This window comes from Pongo abelii, chromosome 16 (genome assembly GCF_028885655.2).
Source record: "Pongo abelii isolate AG06213 chromosome 16, NHGRI_mPonAbe1-v2.0_pri, whole genome shotgun sequence".
Taxonomy (NCBI): Eukaryota; Metazoa; Chordata; class Mammalia; order Primates; family Hominidae; genus Pongo; species Pongo abelii.
In genome coordinates this window covers 93,441,276-93,466,643 of record NC_072001.2, presented here as the reverse complement: position 1 = coordinate 93,466,643, position 25,368 = coordinate 93,441,276, and the positions used below count along the sequence as shown (strand labels likewise).

At 44.7% G+C, this 25,368-nt stretch overlaps 1 protein-coding gene across 1 annotated transcript; it reads right to left on the bottom strand.

Annotated features, from left to right (window-relative positions):
- Positions 1-14,933: 14,933 nt before the first annotated feature.
- Positions 14,934-24,833, bottom strand: ZNF774 (zinc finger protein 774). Its single transcript, XM_009250153.4, has 4 exons — positions 24,674-24,833; positions 22,292-22,414; positions 18,119-18,225; positions 14,934-17,354 (listed from the first exon to the last, which is right to left on the bottom strand). The coding sequence occupies exons 2-4, from the start codon at positions 22,393-22,395 to the stop codon at positions 16,114-16,116; spliced, it is 1,452 nt and encodes a 483-aa protein (XP_009248428.2). The 5' UTR covers positions 22,396-22,414; positions 24,674-24,833; the 3' UTR covers positions 14,934-16,113.
- Positions 24,834-25,368: the final 535 nt, after the last annotated feature.

The window sequence follows — 25,368 nt, the reverse complement described above, 5'->3', positions numbered from 1 at the left end:
GGAAATATAATTATCCTCATTTTACAAATGAGAAAACAAGCACAAAGAGGTTAGATATTTTGCTTAAGGCCATAAGATTCAGAGTTAAGATCAAGCCTCCATCTCTCTGATTCTAAAATCTTTGTCAAATCATCATTCAACACCGTGTCCTAGTTTATGGACAGCATATCAATGAGAAGGTGTTCATTCACTTCTTAAATATGCCTAATTGCCTCTGAAAACCTTTCAACAAACATTTGTGAACACCCATATCCTAGTCTAGGAACAATATATAAAAACAGAGACCCGGAAGTTGTGGGAGGAAGCCAGGAAGTCAGCCCAGAATGGAGTTGGGGCATTGGTTTCCGGGCTGGGGTTAGAATAGGCCACAAGGTTCTACTGCAGTCTCAAGGCCTAAGACAAAGGACAAATCTAAGGACTCATCAAGAGACAGAAATAGCTCATAGGAATCATGAGCTCATTGGAGAGTCAGACCAAAGTATGGGGAAAGAGCGGTAAATGAGGCATGGAACACCAGACCCCATCACAGGGTTAGAACCCGAGACAAGCCTGCATGGCAGGGTTCCCCACGGCAAACCCCTGAAACATTTACAGGGATGACAGTGGGTTGCTAGTAACAACAGCTAACTCATAATGAGTGCCCTTTAGGTCCAGTTGTAAGTATTTGATCTCATTTGACCTTCACAACAATCCTATGAGGTAGGAACTGCTAGAATTTTCAATTTAAGGATGAGGAAACTGAAATCGGAAAGGTTAACAATGTTCCAAAGATTACACAACTAGTTAGTGACATACTCAGGATTCAAACTGCATTGGACCCAAAGCCCACATATGTGAACACTATTCTCCACTAATGCACATGAGGACCTAGAGGGCTGAGTTGAAAGATTTGTGAGGCCACATCCACCAAGGAATGTGATGGACATAGACTTGACAAAGCACTCTCAAGAAGCTTTCAGACATCAAGACAGAGATCTAGGAGCACACATAAGAGAACAGTTGATGGGTCGGGTGCGGTGGCTCATGCCTGTAATCCTAACACTTTGGGAGGCTGAGGCGGGCAGATCATGAGGTCAGGAGATGGAGACCATCCTGGTTAACACAGTGAAACCCATCTCTATCAAAAATACACAAATTAGCTGCACCAGGTAGCAGGTGCCTGTAGTCCCAGCTACTCGGGAGGCTGAGGCGGGAGAATGGTGTGAACCCAGGAGGCGGAGCTTGCAGTGAGCCGAGATCACGCCACTGCACTCCAGCCTGGGCGACAGAGCGAGATTCCGTCTCAAAAAAAAAAAAAAAAGACATTGCAGGGAAGACCTATGGAAAGGGTGAGAAAGGGCACAAGTTGCAGTAACAGTGTAAACAAGCCAGAAAAATCACAAAGGTGTGTGCGTGTGTGATCATGCCCTGATTCTTGTATAGTTAACTTCACCCCAGGCTTCTCAAACAGCACAGCCACATGATGTTTCAAAAAGTCCAAGTGGAACCTCTTCGGAAAGATGCCCCACCATTGGCAGAGGCTGTGACTTTTTCCTCAGGTACCAGGGGTTGCTACATGGGGAATGGGTGGACACTGGGCTGTAAATACTGTGTCTGGAATTTATTCCTTTTGGTGGGTGCTTGGTCTCGCTGACTTCAAGAATGAAACCACGGACCTTCACGGTGAGTGTTACAGCTCTTAAAGATGGTGTGTCCAGAGTTTGTTCCTTCAGATGTTCAGGTGTGTCCGGAGTTTCTTCCTTCCAGTGGGTTCGTGGTCTCGCTGACTTCAGGAGTGAAGCCGCAGACCTTCGCGGTGAGTGTTACAGCTCTTAAAGGTGGCTCATCTGGAGTTGTTTGTTCCTCCCGGTGGGTTCGTGGTCTTGCTGACTTCAGGAATGCAGCTGCAGACCCTCGCATTGAGTGTTACAGCTCATAAAGGTAGTGCGGACCCAGAGTGAGCAGCAGTAAGATTTACTGTGAAGAGCAAAAGAACAAAGCTTCCACAGCATGGAAGGGCACCTGAGTGGGTTGCCTGCTGCTGGCTTCGCTGGCCAGCTTTTATTCCCTTATTTGGCCCCACCCACATCCCACTGATTGGACCATTTTACAGAGTGCTGATTGGTGTGTTTACAATCCTTTAACTAGACACAGAGTGCTGATTGGTGCGTTTTTACAGTGTGCTGATTGGTGCGTTTACAATACTTTAGCTAGACACAGAGTGCTGATTGGTGCATTTTTAATCCTTTAGCTAGACAGAAAAGTTCTCCAAGTCCCCACCCAACCTAGAAACCCAGTTGGCTTCACCTCTCAATACGTTCTTTCTTTATCACTCCTCATTTTCTTTATGACTGATATTTGGGTGGTAGAAAGCTCACATCCTTTATGCAAAGTCACCTTCCTATAAGCTCCTCTGGAAGTAGAGTACAGAAAAATCTAACTAGGCCTCTCATGAGATTACAAGCAATGAGTGACATTTCTACTACAACTTATAATGCCAATGCAGGGCAAGGTAGAAACTGCAAGACTTCAGTCACTATTCAGTTATGTAAAGACTAACACGTGGGCACAGTGACTCACGCCTGTAATCCTAGCACTTTGGGAGGCCATGGCAGGAAGACTGCTTGAGCCCAGCAGTTGGATACCAGCCTGTGCAACATGGTGAGACCCCATCTCTACAAAAAATAAAAAAAATTAGCTGGGCATAGCGGTGCATGCCTGTGGCCCCAGCTACTGGGGAGGCTGAGGTGGGAGGATCACTTGAGCTGGGGAGGTCGAGGCTGCAGGGAGCTGTGATTGCACCACTGCGTTCCAGCCTGGGAGACAGAGCAAGAACTTGTCTCAAAAAAAAAAAAAAAGAGCTAGACAAGGTGGCTCACTCCTGTAATCTCAGCACTTTGAGAGGCTGAAGCAGGTGGATCCCCTCAGGTCAGGAGGTCCAGACCAGTCTAGCCAACATGGTGAAACTCTGTCTCTACTAAAAATACAAAAATTAGCCAGGCATGGTGGCACGCGCCTGTAGTCCCAGGTACTTGGGAAGCTGAGGCAGGAGAATTGCTTGAACCCGGGAGGTGGAGCTTGCAGTGAGCCAAGATCACACCACTGCACTCCAGCCTGGGCAACAGAGCGAGACTCTGTCTCAAAAAAATTTTTAAAAAATTAAAAAAAAAAAAGACTAACACAGGAAAAAACGGGAGAGACATATAGCTATGGAGCAATTTTCCTCCCTAAGACTCCAGTCAGTTCATTGACACATGTACAGTTTGATTTTTTTTTTTTTTTTTAAAAAGAGAAAGGCCAGGTTCTACCACCTTCCTTACAATACAGAAACAAGCTCTCTCAGCCGCAAGTATCAATCCCATTATTCAGTTTCGTGGAATCACTGGCAATGTCCCCATGTATCAGAATGTCTTCTGTGGCTGAATTTACATGTGAAGGTTAATTAAACAAAGCTTTATTTCAGTATCATGGCTTGTATGCATTTACTCATTCATGTACCAACTGGCATAAGTGATACCTCCTCCAGGGAGCCTTCCTTGACTCTCAAGATAGCCCTTCTCTGGCTGACATATACTTCTTGTATTGAAACTATGTGTCTGGGCCGGGCATGGTGGCTCACACCTGTAATCCCAGCACTTTGGGAGGCTGAGGCAGGCGGTTCACCTGAGGGCAGGAGTTTGAGACCAGCCTGGCCAACATGGCAAAAGCCCGTCTCTACTAAAACTACAAAAATTAGCCGGGTGTGGTGGCGCATGACTGTAATCCCAGCTACTGGGGAGTCAGAGGCAGGTTGAACCCAGGAGGTGGAGGTTGTGGTGAGCTGAGATCCCCGCACTGCATTCCGGCCTGAAGGACAGAGTAAGACTCTGTCTCAAAAAAAAAAAAAGAAAAAAGAAAGAAAGAAACCATGTGTCTGTATGTCTGTTTCCCACAACCACTCTGTGCTCCTCAAGAGAATTGTCATGTTTATACCTGTATCCCCAGCACCCTCGACTAGGCCTGGATATAATAGGTAATGAGTGTTTACTGAATTAAATTGAATAAATTAGAGAGATACAATGTGGGGTTTGATGTGTGTCCATATATTCTGTTTGTAACATGCCTCTGACTCTGGAGAGGGAGGACAGGCTATGCTGGCGCCTAAACTCAGGCTTAGGTGCTAACATTTAGATGCTTCAGGTTTCCTTCAGTTGAGCCCAAGTCACCTGGATAAAGAAATTTATGTATTTTTAGTACATAAGTGACAGATTCAGGGCAAACTCAGTAATAAAAGGAAGCTTCTGGCTTCAAGATCCCAAGAGATTTTCTCTTAAAGAGTTTGGGCCGGACGCAGTGTCTCACGCCTGTAATCCCAGCACTTTGGGAGGCTGAGGCGGGCGGATCATGAGGTCAGGAGTTCAAAACCAGCCTGGCCAACATGGTAAAACCCCGCCTCTACTAAAAATACAAAAATTAGACCGGGTGCGATGGCTCAGACTGGGCGCAGTGGCTCATGCCTCTAATCCCAGCACTTTGGGAGGCCGAGGCGGGCGGATCATCTGAGGTCAGGAGTTTGAGACCAGCCTGTCCAACATGGTGAAACCCCGTCTCTTCTAAAAATACAAAAATTAGCCAGGCATGGTGGCAGTTGCCTGTAATCCCAGCTACTCGGGAGGCTGAGGCAGGAGAATTGCCTGAATACAGGAGGGGGAGGTTGCAGTGAGCCAAGATCATGCCACTGCACACCAGCCTGGGCAACAGAGAAAGACTCCATCTCAAAAAAAAAAAAAGAATTTTATAGGCAACTAAAATGGGTGGGACCAACCTGCCATCCCAGCTGCAGAGAGAAAAGCCAAACATTAGTGGACTGAGACCTTACTGTGGATGAAGAATCTAGTGTCTGGGGCAGAAAGCAAGGTCCTCCCAGGAGAAGAGCAAGAAAGTAAGGTTGATGCTAGAGCCCGTGGAAGGGTCTTAAATTCTACATTAAAGGAGATTCCACTCTCTTCTGTAGACAATAGGAAATGATTTAAGATTTTATAAGCAGGGGAGGAGTATGATTTGATTCAACAAAGATTTATGAAATGTTTACTTTTGTACTAGTATGAACAAGGGCATAAAGTTGAGTTAAACATAGTCACTGCACTTTAGACAAGTACACAAGTGACTGTAATGCAAGATGAAATAAGAAGTGAGTGAAACCCAAGATGTAGAAAGAAAGGTTTATAGAAGTCCAAAGGAAATCCTATCTGCTTGATGGAGGAGATCTGGAAATACTTTATGGAGAGGGAGGTGTTTTAATGGGGCCTTGAAGAATAGGTACTTTATAAACAAAATTCCCTGAAGAGGCAACATGAACAACAATAAACTTGTAAAAATTGTGTAACTGCTGGGCACAGTGGCACACGCCTGTAATCCCAGCACTTTGGGAGGCCCAGGCGGGGGGGATCACCTGAGGTCGGGAGTTCGAGACCAGCCTGCCCAACATGGTGAAACCCCATCTCGACTAAATACAAAAAATTAGCCAGGTATGGTGGCGCATGCCTGTAATCCTAGCTACTAGGGAGGCTGAGGCAGGAGAATTGCTTGAGCCCAGGAGGTGGAGGTTGCGGTGACACGAGATCGTGCCACTGCACGCCAGCCTGGGAGACAGAGTGAGACTCTGTCTAAAAAAAAAAAAAAAAAGTTGGGTAACTTCCCCACTAATCAGGGAGACACTTTTTAATTTAATTTAATTTAATTTATTTATTTGAAACAGGATCTGGCTCTGTCATCCAGGCTGGAGTGCAGTGGCATGATCATAGCTCACTGCAGCCTTGACCTCCAGTGCTCAGGTGATCCTTGCACCTCAGCCTCCTGAGTAGCTGGAACTACAGACATCAGCCACCATGGCCAGATAATTTTTAATTTTTTTTTTTAGAGATGGGGTCTCACTATACTGTCCAGGCTGGTCTTGAACTCCTGCGCTCAAGAAATCCTCCTGCCTCAGCCTCCCAAAATGCTGGGATTACAGGTGTGACCTACTATGCGCAGCTGAGATGCATATTAACACCACAATGATATATCATTTCATACTCAAAAACATTTTATAAATAAAAATTTTACATATATAGATATATATGTATATATACATATATTTGCTTTTTTCTATATATATACATATACAAATATATGTATAATACATGTATATTATATTTATATAATACATGTGTTTCCAATTAACTACTATACTGAAGTTTGTATTAGTAAATCCTTTGATTTTCATTAGTTTGTATGAGTATCCTTATTGCTTAAGCAATATATTTAGTTTTGCCTGTTTTTTACCTTTACTGTATTTTTTTTTTCCCCGAGATGGAGTCTCACTCTGTCGCCCAGGCTGGAGTGCAGTGGCACAGTCTTGGCTCACTGCAACCTCCACCTCCCAGGTTCAGGGGATTTTTCTGCTTCAGCCTCTTGAGTAGCTGGGACTACAGGCATGAGCCACCACGCCTGGCTAATTTTTGTATTTTTAGTAGAGACATGGTTTCACCATGTTGGCCAGGCTGGTCTCAAACTCCTGACCTCATGATCCGCCCGCCTCGGCCTCCCAAAGTGCTGGGATTACAGGCGTGAGCCACCACACCTTCCCTGATCTTTACTGTATTTTTGCTCTTACTAAATATATATGTATGTATAGAGAGAGAGACAGGAAATAAAGCAAGTATATATAAAGGCATAGGAGTGAGAAATGCCAAACTCTTTTCCTAAGCTGTATACTGGCTATGTGGTTGTTTTTTACACTGATTTTTGTATATTTTAATATTGATTTTTTTTTTTTTTAAAGAATAGATAGTAGTTCAGCAGCAGGAATTGAAGCAAGGAGCTATTCTAGAGAGAAGAAATTGTACTGGAGAGAGCAGGCTGTGTTCAGGAAACAAAGTGTCATCATTCTGCTTGGCAGAATAAAATAAATTTTTTCTTTGTCATAAGAGCAACAACTTGCATTTGTGCACTTTATACAATACTTTCATGTGCTTCCACCAGTTAATTATCAACTTGAAGAACAAGTATTCCATTCGATAGATGAGGAAACAGGCTCAGAAAGAATAAGCGATATATTTGTGAATATTTTTGGCAGAGAAAAAGCTTAAAAGGATATACAACAAACGGTAGTGGTTATCTCTGGGAAGTGGAATTTACTCTGTTTGCTTAATTGTATTTTCTGATATTTCTATAAATGAACCTGAAGTAAAAAAGAATAAAGCAGAGAGGGGGAAGGAAGGCAACAGGAAAACAATGATTTCCTCAAAATCAAATGTTCACGTTTTTGGATTCCCAATCCTGCTCTGAGTTACACTAATGAAAACAACAGAAGAAATACAAGAAATATTCTAACATAGAAAAAAATGTTCAACCTCACTGGTAATCAAAGAAATGCAAATTAAAACAATATGTAAGAATCATGTCTATTAAATTAGCAAAACTTTTTTAAAGATGAGGGTGTGACAAGACTAGTAGCCATTTACTGTTCGGAACACTGTAAATTGATACAATCACTTTAAAAATAATTCCACAGCGGCCAGGCGTGGTGGCTCACACTTGTAATCCTAGCCCTTTGGGAGGCTGAAGTGGGCAGATCACTTGTGGTCAGGAGTTTGAAACAAGCTTGGCCATCATGGTGAAACCCTATGTCTACTAAAAATACAAAAAAATAGCTGGGCATGGTGGTGCGCACCTGTAATCCCAGGTAGTCGAGAGGCTGAGGCAGAAGAATCGCTTGAACCTGGGAGGCGGAGGTTGCAATGAGCCAAGATCGTGCCACCGCACTCCAGCTTGAGTGATGGAGCAAGATCTGTCTCAAAAAAAAAAAAAAAAAAAAAAAAGATTCTGCAGCAAGTAAGGGAGGTGTAAAATTGTTCTCACCCTGTGAAAATAATCTAAAATGTGGAAACTTTTTTTCTGGGGAACAACAAAATGTTCACATGAGCATCTTTAATGCAGCAGGGCATCCCCCATTCAGACACCAGGTCCAAGGTTGGCTGTTTATAGAAAGATGGCCTATACTCTTCCGGACATTTATCTGCTCTAATTTATATACATAAAGGAGCAGAGGGTGTTTTGGGGTTGGTTGGCAGGGCGGGGGGTTTGCTGAAGGAAATATAAGAAAATGTATGTGTGTGCGTGTGTGTGCACGTGTTTGACTGGGAATGAAGGAACTGATCTAGTGTCTGTTCAGGGCCCAGGCACTCAGATTACTCTTTTTCTCCCTCAGTATAACTCAATGAGATTTGAGTGAAAAAGGTCAATCTCTGGAGAAGTGTTCTGTTTTCTTATTTGCTTTGTTTTATTTTTCTTGTGAAATACATTGTAAATGAAAAGCATATAAGTAATGCATATTAACAATTTAAATAATTATTTTACAAAGAAAACCTGTGTACTCGGCACCCAACTTAAGAAACAGAAACTTTGATGGCAGAGGTGGGCGGATTACTTAAGACCAGGAGTTCGAGACCAGCCTGGCCAACGTGGTGAAACTCCATCTCTACTAAAATTACAAAAATTAGCTGGGTGTGGTGGTGCATGCTTGTAATCCCAGCTACTCGGGAGGCTGAGGCAGAAGAATCACTTGAACCCAGGAGGCGGAGCTTGCAGTGATCTGAGATCGTGCCACTGCACTCCTGCCTTGGCGACAGAATGAGACACTGTCTCAAAACAAATCAAAACAAAACAAAAAAAGAAATAGAAACTTTGCATCTTTCTCTCCCATTCCAATTAATTACTATACTGAAATTTGTATTAGTAAATCCTGTGATTTTCATTAGTTTGTGTATCCTTATTGCTTAAGCAATATATTGTTTAGTTTTGCCTCTTTTTTACCTTTACTGTATTTTTACTCTTACTAAATATATATTTCTATGTCTTGCTTTTTACACTCAATATTGTTTGAAGCTTGTCTGTGTTGATGCATGTAACTGTAGTCTGCCCATTTTCCTTGAATGGATAGCATTCCGATATGTAAATTACCAACTTGCTCGGAGGTGCAGCCACAAAATCCTCATTTTGAGCAATCACCCCAAGTAAGACTGATGCAGGTGGACTTTTGCTCACACTTCGGGAATTACTGTCTTAGAGGACACAGTCCGAGCTCTTACCTCCCAGTTTCCTAAGTCTCTATATCAGCCTTTTAATTTTAGTAGAACTGTTTGTTTTCCTTTTCCAAAAATATTTTCTCATCATTCTTCACCTAGATAATTCTTATGCTTTAAGTCTCTCCATTAAGCTATAAACTCCTCCAAACATTATCATTATTATCATTGTTGTCACTGACATTTATGGAGCAGATACAATGTACCAGGTAGTTGGTACAAAGAGTTTTACATGGATCATCTCATTAATGCTCGTCCAAACCCATGAAGAAGGTGCTGGGATTAGCATCATTTTACAGATAAGGAAGTAAGGGTGAGAGAGATTAAGTAACTTACCCAAAGTTAAACAGCTTTGGAATGTGGATCTCTTTAACTATCTTACTTGTCTTTGAACCTCTAGGATCTAGGGTAGGACTTTGGTGTGTGGAAGGCACTTGATTAATGTCTGTTGAACTGCACTGAAAGGAAAAGCCAAGGAGACCAGATGGAAAAGAATCCGTTTAGTTCAGATGATGGCAGTGGGGATGGAAAAGAGGAGCTGGAAATAAGACTTGGCATGCCAGACTATTACAGAGCTGAATCTGGGGAGTGAGGTTAGGGGAGGGAATGAGGAAGGGACAAGGCATTTCCATTTTTTCGCTTTGAGCACTTCTGTATTTTCTGGAAATGTTTACAACAAGCACGTGGTGGTTTTATAATTTTTTTTAAAGAAGAGAAAGTGTAGAGGCAGCAACTACGTGACTAGGCACCAGCAAAATTTAGAAAAAAAAAAAAAAAAGAAATCCAAACTGACCAGGAGGCTTCTGGCAAGGCAATGTAGGAGAAGGGGGAATTGAAGGCAGAAAGAGAAATGCCTGGGGGAATGCTTCTGGGGGAGATACTGACTGTAATTTGGACAGTCTGGGTTTGGGAAGCAGCAGGTCATCCTGGGGAGGTCTGCACCAAGTAGCTAGACTTGTAGGTCTGAAATTCAGGAGAGAGGTTGAGCCAGACCCATGCTCTGAGAAAGTCATAAGCTTAATGTGCAGAACAAAAAAGAAAGAAAGAAGACCTCAACCAGTGTGTTGACGGGGTCAGGCATATCTCAGTAGAAGAAGAAGAGGAGCCAGGCTGGGCGCCGTGGCTCATGCCTAGAATCCCAGCACTTTGGGAGGCCGAGGTGGGCAGATCACCTGAGGCAGGAGTTCAAGACCAGCCTGGTGAAACCCCCACCTCTACCAAAAGTACAAAAATTAGCTGGGCCTGTAGTCCCAGCTACTCCGGAGGCTGAGGCACCAGAATCCCTTGAAGCTGGGAGGTGGAGGTTGCAGTGAGCTGGTGAGCCGAGATTGTGCCATTGCACTCCAGCCTGGGCAACAAAGACTTTGTCTCAAAAACAAAACAAAACAAAACAAAAAAACCAGAGGAGCCAGGGAAGGTACTTGAACAGGAGCACCCAGAAATGTAGGAGAATCATCCCCCAACCTCATAATCACCAATGGAAAAGATAATTTTTTAAAAAAGGCATATGGGCCTAGTGCAGTAGCTCACACCTGTAATCCCAGCGCTTTGGGAGGCCAAGGTGGGAGAGTTGCTTGAGGTCAGGAGTTCAAGACCAGCCTGGGCAACATAGGGGGACCCTGTCTCTACCAAAATAATAATAATAATAATAATAATAATAATTATTATTATTATTATTATTATTGGAGGTGGAGTTTCACTCTTGTCACCCAGGCTGGAGTGCAATGACACAATCTCAGCTCACTGCAACCTCCACCTCACAGGTTCAAGTGATTCTCCTGCCTCAGCCTCCCGAGTAGCTGGGATTACAGGTGCCCACCACCACGCCCGGCTAATTTTTGTACTTTTACTAGAGACGGGGTTTCACCATATTAGCCATGCTGGTCTTGAACTCCTGACCTCAGGTGATCCACTCACCTTGGCCTCCTAAAGTGCTGGGATGACAAGCAAGAGCCACCACACCTGGCCTCTACCAAAAATTTTAAAAGGCCGGGCTTGGTGGCATGTGCCTGTAGTCCTAGCTGTTACTCAGGAGGCTGAGACAGGAGGATTGCTTGAGTCTGGGAGGTTAAGGCTGCAGTGAGCCATGATCGCACCACTGTGCTCCAGCCTCAGCAAAAGAGTGAGACCCCATCTCTAAAAAATAATAAACATATGTAAATGGCATCAAACAGTAAAGAGTTGTTGAATCAGAAGAAGACTAACAAGAGGCCTTCAGATGTGGAAATTAAGTCTTTTTTTTTTTTTAAGAGACAAGTTCTAGCTCTGTCACGCAATCTGGGAGTACAGTGGTATGATCACAGCTCACTGCAGCCTTGAACTCCTGGGCTCAGGCAATCCGCAATCCTCCCACCTCAGCCTCCCAAGTACTTGGGATGACAGGCGCACATCACCATGCCTGGCTAATTTGTTAAAACTATTTTTTGTAGAGACGGGGTCTGGCTATGGTGCCCAGGCTGGTCTTGAACCTCTGGGCTCAAGCAGTCGTCTGGCTTCGGCCTCCCAAAGTGCTGGCATTACAGGTGTAAGCCACCACACTCAGCCCTAAAAGACTTTGAGGGTCCAGTTGTAGAAGCATGCTAGCGTAAGTGGCCCTATTAAAAAGGTCTAGGCATGATAACCCTGAGAATATCTACATGTGAGTGCAAGTTTGACAAAAGGGGAAGGGAAGGAATGCGATGATAGGGTCTAGGAGGAATTATATCGAGGTAAAAGAAGGGTTAGGGATCTTATCTTTTTGTTGTAGTGCCTTCCCTGATGCTTGGTGATAACGACCCACTGGAGACCTGCTGCGTGCTGGGCACTGTACTAAGCTCTTTACATCACGGATTGTCTCAAAGCCTTTAGTTTTTTTCTCCATAATATGACCTACACACAGCGGCCAAATTGACCTTCTCAAGTGCGGATCACACCTCTCCTCTCCTATAAAACCACTAGCTACACCCTTTTCTCCAGAGAGTAAGATCCAAACTCTTTAGTTTGGCAGCTAAGAACCTTCTTGGTGTGACCTTCACTCACCTGTCCAGTTTTGTCTCACTCTGCTGCTTTTCCAGCACAATGAGATCCTGCCCATGAGCACACACTCATTAATTCATCCAGTAAACACATATTGAGCACCTACCATGTGCCAGGCACTGTTCTAAGTGCCGTGGAAAGAATGGAAACAAGAGAAATGACTCCCACCTTTCGTGGAGTTTACCAAAAACAAATCAATTAATGAGAAATTACCAGACAGGTGTAAGGACTTTGATGAAAAAAGAGGATAATATGATGGAGGGTGACTAATTTAGATGGGATAGTTAGGGAAAGTCTTCCTAAGGAGATAGGTTTAGGCTGAAACCTGGTTGACAAATAGGAGGCAATGCAAAGGTCTGGGCGAGGAACATTCTGGGCAGAGGGAACAGTTAGTACCAAGGGTCTAAAGAGCACACAACCTTGGCGTGACCAAGGAGCAGAGAACTCAAGAGTGCAGAGGTGAGGCAAGGGAGAGGGAAGGGGACATCACAAGAGGATGGAGGGGGAGGGGACAAAACCACAAGGGCCTCTTAGGCCTGGGTAAGGATTTGGGTCTTCATTCTAAAAGCAATGGAAAACTGCTGAGAAGTGATGTGATTTGATTTAGGATTTTAAAAGTTCACTCTGGTTTCTGTGAGTGAAACCAGTTTTTTTCAGAGCAAAAATAATATCAGGAAGATCAGTTTGGAGGCTGCTACAGGAATTCAGGTAAGAGACTGGTCATTTGGGACTGAAGAGTGGCAGTGAAGATGGACACGTTTGACAGGTTCGAGAGGAATCTGGGAGGTAAAATTAATGGGGCTTGGTGATTACCTCAATTTTGGAGAAAGAACGGATGTGTGGAGCATGTTCAAGCAGCGAATCATCTAGTCATGAGGTAGAAACAAAAGAAAACTATAGAAAGGGTTACCTCGACTCTCAGCAATAGCATTGAAATATTCCCTGCTCATGGCTGGTAGGGGAGTTGGGGGCACGGGCAGGAAGACAGGGAGGAGGGAGGGGATTAGCAGGACCACAAAGCCAATCTCACATTGCCCTTCGAGAGCTCACATTTTACCACCGCTGAACAACATGAAAATCAAAGTGATAGGTGGCCAGGTGTGGTGGCTCTCGCCTGTAATCCCAGCACTTCGGGAGGCCAAGGCAGGCGGATCACCTGAGGTCAGGAGGTTAAGACCCGCCTGGCCAACATGGTGAAACCCCATCTCTACTTAACATATAAAATTAGCTGGGCATGGTGACATGCATCTGTAATCCCAGCTACTCCGGAGGCTGAGGCAGGAGAATCACTTGAACCTGGGAGGCAGAGGTTGCGGTGAGCCAAGATCATGCCATTGCACTCCAGCCTGGGCAACAGAGCAAGAGTTCGTCTCAAAAAAAAAAAAAAAAAAAAAAAAAAAAGAGCTCACATCTTACAATAGCTGAACAACATGAAAAACAAACAAAATGATAGGTAGCCAGGCATGGTGGCTCACACCTGTAATCCCAGCACTTTCGGAGGCTGAGGCGGGCGGATCACCTGAGGTGAGGAGTTCGAGACTAGGTGTGATCTCAGCTCACTGCAGCCTCCATTTCCTGTGTTCAAGTGATTCTCCTGCCTCAGCCTCCCAAATAGGTGGGATTACAGGCACATGCCACCACACCTGGATAATTTTTGTATTTTTAGTATAGGTGGGGTTTTGCCATGTTGGCCAGGCTGGTCTCAAACTCCTGACCTCAGGTGGTCCACCCGCCTCGGCCTCCCACAGTGCTGGGGATTACAGGCGTGAGCCACTGCGCCTGGCCTGAATCTGCATTTCTAAAAAGTTCCCAGATAATGCTGATGCTACTGGACTGGGCTCACAGTTTGAGAACCACTGCACTAGATTAACTAAAAAAAATTTTCTGGTCAATTATCTAATGATGCTTTCCAAAACTGAGGTAAGGTTATCAGCTGAGTTCTATCCTTCATGAGCCACAGCACTCAGATGGCATTCCATATAATGGAAGAGAATGAAAGAAAAAAAACCTTTAATCCACCACTTTGCTCTCTAAAAAGTGGTAACTACCCAGCTCCCTCCTTAATCCCTTGCACCTGCGCTTACTCCTCCACTCCCATTCCACCAGGATCAAGGACCCCAGCACAGGATCTTGCAAAGCTCCCTACAACTTAGACTACACCCCTCCATCATTTCCAAATTCAGACTGGTTTAATGGATATAATATGGGTCCTCCAGTCCTGTAGTCTCTCACAGGCACTGTAACAAATCCCAGAGCTGGTCTGTTGTTGCAGAGGACTGCAGGCTGGAAATCTAGTGACTTGCAGCAAAATCTGGCTCTTCTGTTAACTACGTGGCCCATGATGAGTCATGTCATTTAGCATTTTTACACCATAATTTTTCAACAGTTTTTTTTTTTAAATCCCTCACTATGAGAGAAAAAGGAATACCTAAAGAAATATTAGCCAAAATTTTCTTGGAGAAAAGACGTTAGCAACAGAACTATAACATTAGAGATATTACATTTATAGTTAACCAACAATGTGTGTGTGTGTGTGTGTATGTGTGTGTGTATTTTTAGAACCTCACAACAACCTTGTGAGTAGGTAAAACTTGAGGCTGGGAGAAGATGGAAGTCTGGCCAAATAAAGTGTCAGGGCCAGGACTCAAATACTTTACCTTCTCAATGAAGTCAGTGTTCTTTCCAACACACTGCCGTCCCTCAATTTATTTCAATTGAATGTAGGAATGTGCTAGTGCATAACCTGGATGGCCCTAAAAGGATCAGAGAATTATACTAACCTAAAACTAAATGGCCAATGACCCAGCAAATTAGAAAACAAGAGTTGCTTCCTTCAGCTAAATGCCAGGGAGGACCCCTTTAATATCATTTGACATTCTCAGCAATTTTGCTTCCACAATTTTATAGTCCTCTACCAGGTCCCTCTAGCTTGTTCATTGTAGGATATTTTCTCTGTGTCAGATGACAGCAAACCTCCTATAGATACACTGCCATACACTGCCATTTCAAAGAGCTTCTAAAATTCTTTCAGCCTCCAAGTCACAAGACCGCAAACATCCTCTACGATAATTTGGCCTTGTCATGGCAGTGAGACCTCTGGTGACTAATGCCTGCACAGCACTGAACTGGGAGTGCATTTCCATTTTATTCAATTTGTGTATTCCAACCCCAAACCTTCTAGTTCCAATCTAATTTCTTTCAAGTTCTGAGTTTGGGGTGGGGGGACTACACTAATAAATTTCTAATTGAGTAATAAGACTGATAAAAGCCACCAATCTTGTATTGAGTGTCTTTTAAGGGCCAGGTACTGCATTAAAGCCTTTATATACGACCTCAAATATTAATCATTAATAATAATGTGACCATTTAGTTATTGAGCATCTATGTTGTGCCAGGCACTGTACTAGGTGGTTAACATGTGATCTCTAGGCCACATTTTTCTCACTTCTCATTTAGTAACTAGGCATCAACTTTTTTTTTTTTTTTTTTGGAGACAGAGTCTCTCTCTGCTGCCCAGGCTGGAGTGCAGTGGCGTGATCTCAGCTCACCGCAACCTGCACCTTCCGAGTTCAAATGATTCTTCTGCCTCGGCCTCCCGAGTAGCTGGGACTACAGGCACGTGCCACCATGCCCAGCCAATTTTTGCATTTTTAGTAGAGACGAGGTTTCACCATGTTCGCCAGGCTGGTCTCAACTCCTGACCTCAAGTGATCCACCCACCTTGGCCTCCCAAAAGTGCTGGGATTACAGGTGTGAGCCACCACGCCTGGCCGGCATCAACTATTAAACTCACATTTCCCTAAGAGTCAGTCACACACTGAAGGAATGCCTTCTGTATTCGGATCGTTATTCGGACCCTTTAAGTTTATCCTCTCTGTTATAACATAGACAAAGAGGGAGAATAGATCAGGGCCCAAATTGAGCCATTGATGCCCAGGTTTTCTCTATTTGGGGTGCTTGAAGACGGTAGCAATGAAAATTTGCAAGGGAGCAGCAGAACACTAAAGACTATTTCCTAAATCAAATGGGTGTTTTGATGGCATAGAAGATGCGCTTTCTGACGGAAGCTCTTGTTACATTTACTACAGTGGAAAGGTTTTTCTCCTGTATGCGTTCTCTGGTGTGTGAGGAAATGAGAACGCTGATTGAAGGTCTTGCCACACTCAGGACATTGATAGGGCCTGTCTCCTAAGTGGATTCGCTGATGGGTAATAAAGTGGGAGCTCTGATTGAAGCTCTTCCCACACTCTCCACATTTGTAGGGTCTTTCTCCTGTGTGGATTCGTTGGTGCTTAATGAGGGCGGAGCTGTCGGCGAATCCTTTTCCACAGTTTTCGCACTTAAAAGGTCTCTCACCTGTGTGTGTTCTTTGGTGCGTGACCAAATGTGAGCTCTGACTGAAGCTTTTGTGGCAGTCAGGACAACTGAAAGGCCTTTCTCCTGAATGAGTGCTCATGTGAGCTACAAAATGAGAACTATCTCTGAAGCCCTTCCCGCACTCCGGGCATTTGAAGGGCCGTTCTCCCGTGTGGGTTCGTTGGTGCTTAATCAAATCCGAGCTCTGGCTAAAACTCTCCCCACAGTCATTACACCTGTAAGGCTTCACCCCTGTGTGGGTCCTCTGGTGAGTGATGAAATTTGAGCTTCGACTGAAGCTTTTGTGACATTCCAGGCACGTGTAGGGCTTCTCGCCTGTGTGGGTTCTTTGGTGCATTATGAGGTGTGGCTTCCGCCCAAAAGTCTTTCCACACTCTGGGCACTCATAGGGTCTCTCCCCTGTGTGGGTTCTCTGATGTTTGATGAGTGTTGAGCTGTCGCTGAATTTTTTCTCACACCCCTTGCATTGGTAGGGCTTCTCTCCTGTGTGTGTTCTGCGATGGGTGACAAGGTCTGAGCTCTGTTTGAAGCCTTTCCCACACTCAATGCACGTAAAGGGCCTCTCGCCAGTGTGGGTTCTTAGGTGTCTTATGAGATAGGAACTCTGGTTAAAGCTTTTCCCGCATTCTGCACACATAGGCTTCTCTCCTACATATCCATCCAGGAGCTTGTTTAAATCCCTCTCCTGTGAAAAGGGCTCCAGCTGGCCCTCTCCTGGAAGGGTTCCATGTTGCCCTTCTAATTCTAGACCTCGCTCCCAGTTTCCTCCCCAACTAAGAGTATGAGAAAGATCTTTATTGGTCCTTTCTGAGGATGTTCCACATTGTTCTGCTGTTTCAGAAATGTCCTGATTGAGCTTTGCCACCTGATGCTCAAAGTCTGAAAAAGTAATGTAAGTAACAGAGAATAAAGTTATCAGTTATCAGGAAGGAATATCAGAAAGCAGTGAAAAAGATTAAAATCCCTGTTTCTGCAGCAGACTGCACTTAATTCAACCGCTCTGCTTTTCACTTTGTGAAAAGTTTATTGAGGTTCATTGAGCTGTCAGAACACATGAATTCCTAAACTTTTTAAATTTTAAGATGGCCAGATGAATCTTGATATCCTTCAAGTGGAGACCACATATTGTCAATATTGTGCAGTTTCTTTAGAATATATTATAGGTTTAGGCCAGGCGTGGTGGCTCACACCTATAATCCCAGCACTTTGGGAGGCCGAAGCAGGCAGATCACTTGAGGTTAGGAGTTCGAGACCAGCCTGGCCAAAGTGGTGAAACTCCATCTCTACTAAAAATACAAAAATTAGCTGGGTATGGTGGCGGGTGCCTATAGTCCCAGCTACTCGGGAGGCTGAGGCAGGACAATCACTTGAACCCAGGAGGCGGAGGTTGCAGTGAGCAGAGATTGTGTCACTGCACTGCAGGCTGGGAGACAGAGGGAGACTCCATCTCAAAAAAAACATAGGTTAGACAAAAGTGAAATGCTTAATCAAAATGAAGACTTTATTTAGTCAACTACTGACCATTAAGTCAAATTTAAATGTCTGCTAGTAAGAACAAAATTCTAGGGCAGCATTCCAAATTCTTCATCTAAACAAGGCTGAAATGCTAGATTTCCTTCCACTGGGGAGCACTCACATCTCACCTGTGTGGCTTTCCCTCAGGCTCTTCCTTGCCTCAAAGTTTTGGAGTGGTAGGACCCATGGCTCTTCTTTCTGCTCCAGCTGGGAGATTACACTAGGCCTGGAAATTCTACACAGGAATGTAAACATAGGATGTGAGTCTGAGCCAATCACACAAGGCCTGACCAAAATCCAAGCCCTACTCCCTGCCTAGCTGTGGGAGAACACCAGGGGAGCTCTAACGTATATTTGGTCTCATTAAAAGTGCAGCCATGGTACAGTGATGAAACACGGTGATTTCCCCAAAATGTTAAGAAAAAAAAGCCCTTTTCCTCCCATAAAGAAAAAAAAACCAGACTCAGGTGACAGAAACTCTGAAGTAAATACAATAACCATTTCTGAAGATACAAGGCTAAAGCTAAATATGGAGAGGATTTTATCAGAAACAAAGCTGCCATGACCTCACCCTTAGAAACAATGAAGGAAGTTAACTATAATGTTGGGCTTTAAAATTTTCCCAGAATGGCAGCAGTCAAAAAAGCCAGGAGAAAAAGACAAACACTTGTTAAGTAGCCTGTAAATATACGAAAAATGTTTAACCTCACTATAATCAAAGAAATTCCATTATAACAATGATACACCGAGGCAATATAGTGTAGAGGTAATGAGTGCAAATTCAAGAGTCACACTGCCTGGTTCTGAGTCATAATCCTGCCTCTTACAAGCTGTATGGCCTTAAGAAAGTTACTGAAACTCTGCGTCTCAATGACTTCATCAATAAAATAGGGATAAGAGGCCAGGTGCAGTGGCTCACACCTATAATCCCAGAACTTTGGGAGGCCGAGGTGGACGGATGATGAGGTCAGGAGTTTGAGACCAGCCTGGCCAACATAGTGAAACCCCGTCTCTACTAAAAACTAGCCGGGCATGGTGGCACAGGCCTGTAGTCCCAGCTACTTGGGAGGCTGAGGTAGGAGAATCGCTTGAACGCGGGAGGCAGAGGTTATGGTGAATCGAGGTCACACCACTGCACTCCAGCCTGAATGACAGAGCGAGACTCCATCTCAAAAGAAAAAAAAAAAATTGGGATAAGAATAAGATCCATTGGCCAGGTGCAGTAGCTCACACCTGTAATCCCAGCACTTTGGGAGGCCAAGGCAGGTGGATCGCTTGTGAGGCCAGGAGTTTAAGACCAGCCTGGCCAACATGGAGAAATCCTGTCTCTACTAAAAATACAAAAATTAGCCACGTGTGGTGGTGCACATCTGTAATCCCAGCTACTTGGGAGGCTGAGGCATGGGAATTGCTTGAGCCTGGGAGGCGGAGGTTGCAGTGAGCTGAGATTGCACCACTGCATTCCAGCCTGGACAACACAGTGAGACTCCATCTCCAAAAAAAAACTTCAATAAATGTTAACTATCATTGCTATTTTTCCCAGACTCTTTTTTTGTGTTTTGTGTATGTGTTTGTTTGTTTGTGAGACAGGCTCTTGCTCTGTCACCCAGGCTGGAGAGAACTGGTACAATCGTAGTTAACTGCATCCTCAAGCTCCTGGCTCAAGCGATTCTCTCACCTCAGCCTCCCAAGTAGCTGGGACCACAGGCACAAGCCCCTACACCTGGTTAATGTAACTTTTTGTAGAGACAGGGTCTCATTATGTTGTCCAGGCTGGTCTGGAACTCCAGAGCTCAAGTGGTACTCCTGCCTCAGCCTCCCAAAATGCTGGGATTATAGACATGAGCTGCCACACCCAGCCCCAGACTCTTTAAATTATAATACCCACTGTGAAAGGTAGAATATAAAGAAATGGACACTTTCATTTAATGTTTGTGGGAATAAATCAATTGATTCAATCTTCTTGGAAGGCATTTTGCAAAGTATTAAATACCTTAGAAATGTATCTGTTCTTTGACCCACCAATTCTAATTCTGAGAATTCTAAGAAAATGATAAAATTATACTTCAATAAAAAACACTTTTTAAAAAACGAGCTAAAAGATGTTTATCACAACCTGGTAAAAGTTAAGAAATGACCTAAATGTCCCACAACAAAGGAATAATTATATAGCTCACTGCAGCCTTGAACTCCTGTGCTCAAGGGATCCTCCTGCCTTAGCCTCCCAAGTAGCTCAGGCAATTGCTATTTTTATAGGTTAAAAAAAGTCAGATATATGGTTCAATCTAATGTTTGACTTCATCAACAAAATAATATTATATTCCATAAAACAAAATACTAGGTGGTTATTTTAAGTGATGTAAAGAAAGATATTTATTGTCAAAATATACTCACAATACAACATGGAAGAAAGAATGTACAGCTGAATATACAGCATAATCCCAATATTATTCTTTTGTGCTTGTTTTAAAATTGTATATATGCTTAGAAAAATGCTGGTAGGATAGTAACTCTTCAGTGGTGGGATTAGGGATGATGTTTTGTTTTCATTTTGCTTGACTTTTTCTTTAATGAGTATACATTACTTGTATAATAGATGAAGTAGGCCGGGCGCAGTGGCTCATGCCTCTAATCTCAGAACTTTGGGAGGCCAAGGCCAGCGGATCACTTGAGGTCAGGAGTTCGAGACCAGCCTGGCCAACATGGTGAAACCTCGATTCCACTAAAAATACAAAAATTAGAGCTGGGCCCACTCCTATAATCCCAGCACTTTGGGAGGCCGAAGTGAGCGGATCACTTAGGTCAGTAGTTTGAGACCAGCCTGACCACATGGAGATAACCCATCTCTACTAAAAATAAAAAAAATTATCCAGGAATTGCTTGAACCCAGGAGGCAGAGGTTGCAGTGAGCCGAGATCATGCCACGGCTCTCCAGCCTGAGTGACAGAGCAAGACTCTGCCACAAAAAAAAAAGAAAAGAAAGAAGTAAAGCAGGAGGAAGGGTAGCCAAGATATTTGAGAAAGAGCATTTAAGGTGTTTTTGGTTTGTTTTTTTTTTTTTTTGAGACGGAGTCTTGCTCTGTCGCCCAGGATGGAGTGCAGTGGCATGATCTCGGCTCACTGCAAGCTCCGCCTCCCAGTTCACGCTGTTCTCCTTCCTCAGCCTCCTGAGTAGCTGGGACTACAGGTGCCCACCACCATGCCTCGCTAATTTTTTGTATTTTTAGTGAGACGGGGTTTCACTGTGTTAGCCAGGATGGTCTTGATCTCCTGACATTGTGATCTGCCTGCCTTGGCCTCCCAAAGTGCTGGGATTATAGGCATGAGCCACCGCGCCCAGCCTTGTTTTTTTTTTTTTTTTTTTTTTTGAGACAGAGTCTTGCTCTATTGCCCAGGCTGGAGTGCAATGGCGTGGTCTCAGCTCACTGCAACCTCCGCCTCCCAGGTTCAAGCAATTCTCCTGCCTCAGCCTCCAGAGTAGCTGGGATTACAGGCGCCTGCTATCACACCCAGCTAATTTTTGTATTTTTAGTAGAGACAGGGTTTCATCATGTTGGCCAGGCTGGTCTCGAACTCCTGACCTTATGATCCGCCCACCTCGGCCTACCAAAGTGCTGGGATTACAGGTGTGAGCCACTGCACCCAGGCTGTTTTTAAGTGACAGAAAAAATTACCTCCTTTTCCACAAAGACCTCAGAAGTCTCAGAAGTTAAGTGGCAGAGGTGAGAGTCCAACCCAGGCTGGAAAAGGGGGATAGTAATACATATGTCAAAAAGTTATTATGAGATATTAAAAAGACAATAAATAGCAAAGACATTTGCAACCATAAAATGCATAAAGAAGTAATTCTTTTTCTGCCAAGGAGGCAACAATTAATCTTACAGAGGTCTGGAGCTCTAAGACGCCAGCATACCAGAGACTCCTCAGACCTGGGCCCTCTCCAAATATCTAAGTCTCAAATTAAAGGAGCGTAGTGGTCAGGCATGGTGGCGCCCGCAATCCCAGCACTTTGGAAGGCAGAGGCCAGTGGATTGCTTGAGCTCAGGAGTTTGAGACCAGCCTGGCCAACATAGCAAAATCCTGTCTCTACTAAAAACACAAAAAATTAGCTAGGCATGGTGGCACATGACTGTGATCCCAGCTACTCAGGAGGTTGAGGTGGGAGAATCGCTTGAGCCCAGGAGGCACAGGTTGCAGTGAATCGAGATCGCGCCACTGCACTCCAGCCTGGATGACAGAGCGAGACCCCGTCTCAAAAAAACAAGATAAATAAATAAAATAAAGGAGAGTAGCATTCTTACCCTTTGAGAGCCCATTCTTCTAACTGTGCTGGGTGGCATTCCTGAAGAGGATTCTCTAAGCAGTGTCCAGGTAACCCACTCTTCCCTGAAGTCCCCAGCCACATTATCAAGGGTCATGAGTTCCTAAAGCAAGAGACCTCAATGTGCATCAGTAGCTCCCTAGATATTCTCACCATTGTCTGAAAGCCAAAAAATGGCCACCAGTGTACACAAACAACCCCCGACACCTGACCAGAATGGTCCTGAGGTAAATTCTGTCAACCACAGAGGGTTGCTTTTCTTAGTCTGTTTTTACAAACGTCTTCTCCTGGCCAACTTTGCCATTACTAAGAGAGGCCTAGGCCTCCCAAACACATTGACAGAACCCAGTCTTTTAGACACATTGACTTTTTGAGGAACAAATTGTCCACCATGAACAAGGTAAACAAAGTTGGCAGGTATAATTTGATTTCTGGAAAGCTTTTGATTCTCCCCAACTTCATTTTCCTCAGCAAGCAAGGAAATTGTGGACTTAACTATACTTATATGAGTTATGAGAACAGCTAACTTCTTGGCTTGCAGATTTGGGGTCAACCTCAAGGGACAGATTATGCAGAACCCCAAAGGGAGCTGTGTTGGATATCATTCTATTTCAAGATCTTAATGGAGTCAGAAATAAGACTGAAAAAGACATGTTGTTTGTTTTTCTTTTAAAAAAAGACATGGATAGGTTGTAAAAATAAGTGAAAGTCAGTGGGAATAAGCACAAAACACAACTCTTAGGGTCTGAAACCCATAATTAATATATTAATAAATTGACAGCAATATCATGAAAAACATTACTTTCTGGAGGACAGTCAGAGTGAATTACTGGATGGATCAGTCATTTATTCAACAATCAATATGTTGCCAGGCATAGGAGTCACATAGAAATTAAGATAATGTTTTTTCCCTTAAAAAGTTTCCAATACACCAGCCTCAGCAACATATTGAGACCTCTTTCTCTACAAAGAACTTTTAAAAATCAGCCAGGCATGGTGGCATGCACTTGTGGTCCCAGCTACTCAGGAGGCTGAAGTGGGAGGATCACTTCAGCCCAGGAGTTCGAGGCTGCAGTGAGCTATGATGGCGCCACTGCACTCCAGCCTAGCAACAGAGTGAGCCCCTGTCTCTCCCTTAAAAAAAAAAAAAAAAAAAAAAAAAAAATGCAGCCAGCATGACCACCCACTACAAAGAATATTGCATTTCAAGGGAGGAAGGACCAGACTGGGGTGAAGAAGTTTTACTCTTTCACATCTTTTGTCCCACTACAAATCACCTATTTACTACTGGAACGAACACACACACACACACACACACACACACACACACACACTTTTGGGGGAAATATTTATGTATTTACAGACATTATTTTTGGTCATTTATAAAGTATTGAGTTTTTAAGGATCTAAAAACCATCTCTCTGGTTTAAAACTTTAACAAACAACAATAATGTAATTAGAAAGTAAAAATTGTAATAAGAGTTTTCAGTATTGGCCAGGCGCTGTGGCTCATGACTGTAATCCCAGCACTTTGGGAAGACGAGACGGGTGGATCACCTGGGGCCAGGAGTTCGAGATCAGCCTGGCCAACATGGTGAAACCCTGTCTCTACTAAAAGTACAAAAATTAGCCGGGTGTGGTGGCGTGTGCCTGTAATCCCAACTACTTGGGAGGCTGAGGCAGGAGAATCGCCTGAACCCGGGAGGTGGAGACTGCAGTGAACGGAGATAGCGCCATTGCATTCCAGCCTGGGCAACAAGAGCGAAATTCCGTCTAAAAAAAAAAAGACAAAGAAAAAAAGAGTTTTGAGTATAATTTTTATTTCTACATTCATTACAAAACACAGCTGCAAGGCCCACTTGCTGGAGACAGCGCCACTGAGGAGGGGAGACGTCTTAGCCACGGTTATAGAAACCCTGTTTCCCAGCCTGTCCCTTTCCCCATGCACAGGTGACCTCAAAGGCCCCACAGCGCTGAGGGGCTGTGACTAAGTGCCATTGTGAGAAGCTCCAGTGCGTTCACCGGGTTTATTAATAGGAACATGACTGCACGCGTGGTGCCGAACCCCGTTCTTCTTCTCGGTGCTCGCGCCCTAACCGCGGTGCGGCGGTCAGAGGGTCACAGATCAGCTGAAACCCGGGGACCACCATCGAGAAGCAAGAAAACTGATTAAGAGAATGACTTATCCCGCCGACGGTATAGAGACCACAGCTACCTCTCCCACACCCCAGCAAGACCCGCGGGCTCCCAAAGGCCAGCGCGGGAACCCCGCTGAGAAAACGTCTGGGTGGCGGGCAAGCCCCCTCCACGCCCCTTAGCAGCGTGCCGCTGCCGCCGCAGTCTCCCTCCTTGAATCACTCACCGCCCCAGGGCCCAGCCGGGGATGGAGCAGGAAGTGAGTCCTCCACCGCCGAGCCGCACCCGGCCCGCCACCCCGAGGCGGTGCCTCCCAGAACCCGACCGGGATTCGTGACAGAGCTGTGGGGACACAGGTGGCACTCCGGCTTCGACAGCCTGCGGCCGGAAAGTACCGCCCCTGTCCTCTTGCTATTGGCTTTTCAGTTTCCATGGCTAGAATTTTTCTCTGTCCATAGGCTAAAAGAGCTGTCAATTATCGCCTAGCCTTCTGGGAAACGTAGTCCCGAGCAAGACCTCAAAGGACTCGGAGCCGTGGATGTCCAGTTCCAGGCGTTGAAAAGTGCTAAACCCATTTCCCCAGCTACCGGTCCCCCGGAACCGCCTGTTTGGAGCCGAGGGATCTAAATGCTGTACCCTCACTGTGGCATCTGCAGATGTGAATCTCCTGGCCTCACCCACCTACCGCGGAGCAGCCTGGTGCCCACCGTGAAGTCTCCCGCGCTCTGGCACCTCGCCCCTCCCCGGCGCAGAGCAGCTCAGCCCTCGGGCCTTTGCGGCCTCTCTTCTGCCCAGTCTTCCACCTCATCCCCGGCGGCCGGAGCCTGCAGGGTGTTTGCGGAGGCCAGGTCCCAGACCAACTCAAACTGGACATTAGAAAGGCCCAGCAGAAGCCCTTAGTAGAAAACAGACATTCCGCAT